General features: G+C 31.0%; 1 protein-coding gene across 1 annotated transcript; it reads right to left on the bottom strand.

Moving 5' to 3' along the window:
- Positions 1 to 204: 204 nt before the first annotated feature.
- Positions 205 to 1,613, bottom strand: LOC116347667 (the record flags this gene model as incomplete). The annotated part of the gene is made up of 4 exons (XM_031778360.1): positions 205 to 340; positions 401 to 475; positions 561 to 1,167; positions 1,226 to 1,613. Coding segments are annotated over 4 exons (1,149 nt in total), but the record flags the coding sequence as incomplete, so codon positions are not given.
- Between the last annotated feature and the right edge of the window lie 47 nt (positions 1,614 to 1,660).

Here is a 1,660-nt window from a genome sequence, read left to right on the forward strand (position 1 = left end):
CTTTATTTTTGAATAATTTGATTTGTAATGGTTGGTGAGTGAATAGATCGAAATAAATTTCAATTTAAAGTTGATCTGTCCCTTGAGTGCAAGCGAAAGAAAGACTATGTCTGGAGAAGGGAAACAAATTTCAAAAGATTTTTTAAGTTTATTGTAATACTATTTTTTTTTTTTCAAGTAATTTAAAAGTAACAAAAAACAAAATTTGAAGAATCGTAACTTTATTTAACAATTTCCAAAAAGGACATTTGAATTTTTTTCTCAAAAAAATGCAGCTTCAACAAAATCGGTTCCCGAAGAAATGCAGTCGGATGCAACTACAATTTTTGAGCCGGTCATTCTATAAAATGAAATAAATGAATAAAATGAATTGCCGCAATAAATGAATAAAATGAATTGCCTTTCTATAAAATGAATTGCCGCAAGTTCACCGCAAGTAATTCCACCAATAACAAAACAAAAAATTGTTCTCGACCTAAGTGGAGATAGAGTTAGATACTAGTTAGTTAGATAGGTATAGTTATTAGATAGATAGGAATTAGATACTAATTGTTCTCGACCTAAGTGGAAAAATGTCCGAAATTTCACCCTTTTTAATTGCAGACATCATTTCCTTGGTCCCTAGCTCAAGATGTTGTTGATAGAATCGATAAAATAAAATATGTTCAGTTTGTCCAAATTTTTCAGCAAAATCATCTATTTTGGATGCACTGCACAAAACGTTTAACAATTGAGCAATGAAAGGAATATATGATCCATTAAAAACGAAAGAAGAGTCGACTGGATCTCGACGGCCATCAATATTACCCGGCAATAGTTTCATGCGATTTGCTTCAATTTGAAATGCATTCTGAATCATGGGAAAAGAGATATTGAATACCTTGGTCTTTGCTGAATTATTGAAGGAAGGGTAGAGTTTGGCAACCCCTAAATGACCAAAAATGGGAAAATGTTGATATCCGAAAGCATTCAAATAATTTGTCATGAATGTTGCTGCTTCATCTGCATTCAGTCCACACGTTAAATGCAATAAACAAATGAAACGTAGTGAATTGTATCGATGCGCGTCTGTAGTCAAAAGTTCCAAAATTTTCTGAAAAGTCTGTTTTTTATTCCGATTGTAAAGCATCGATTCTTCAATTGTTTGTGACAATTCGAAATTACTACCTGAAAAAAGCAATTATATACGATTATTTTGTAAAAAAAATAAGAGAAAAATTAGTACCGATTTCATTTACGATATTTTCGCACAATATCAAGTGCTTAAATAGCTCTTTTTTCTGTGATGTGACCTTTGGCAACTTCTTCACAAAATTCTTCATTTCATTAATCTCCATGCCTTGAATATTTCTTCCTTCCATTCCCAATGCCTTTGCCCGTAAGCTCAGTAAGTTAACAAAATGCTTAAAATGCTTATATCGATTCTCTACATAAATTCCATCAACTGAATCGTTCAAACTAAGTCTTGTAATGGTTTCGTTTTCATTTGTGGCATTTTTTTTCGAACTGTTTTTTAAAAAATGTAATTTTTCACTTTGAATACGATTTTTATGCTCGTCAATTTGAAGTGTGCCAGCAACTACGCGAAATAATTCCAATAAAAGTCCCTTTAAAATATAAGTTCAATTATAAATGTTATTTTACACTTTTTTATTTATTA

The sequence above is a fragment of the Contarinia nasturtii genome, unplaced genomic scaffold, assembly GCF_009176525.2.
Source record: "Contarinia nasturtii isolate CC-2019 unplaced genomic scaffold, AAFC_CNas_1.1 Cnas_scaffold_2015, whole genome shotgun sequence".
In the NCBI taxonomy this organism is placed as follows: Eukaryota; Metazoa; Arthropoda; class Insecta; order Diptera; family Cecidomyiidae; genus Contarinia; species Contarinia nasturtii.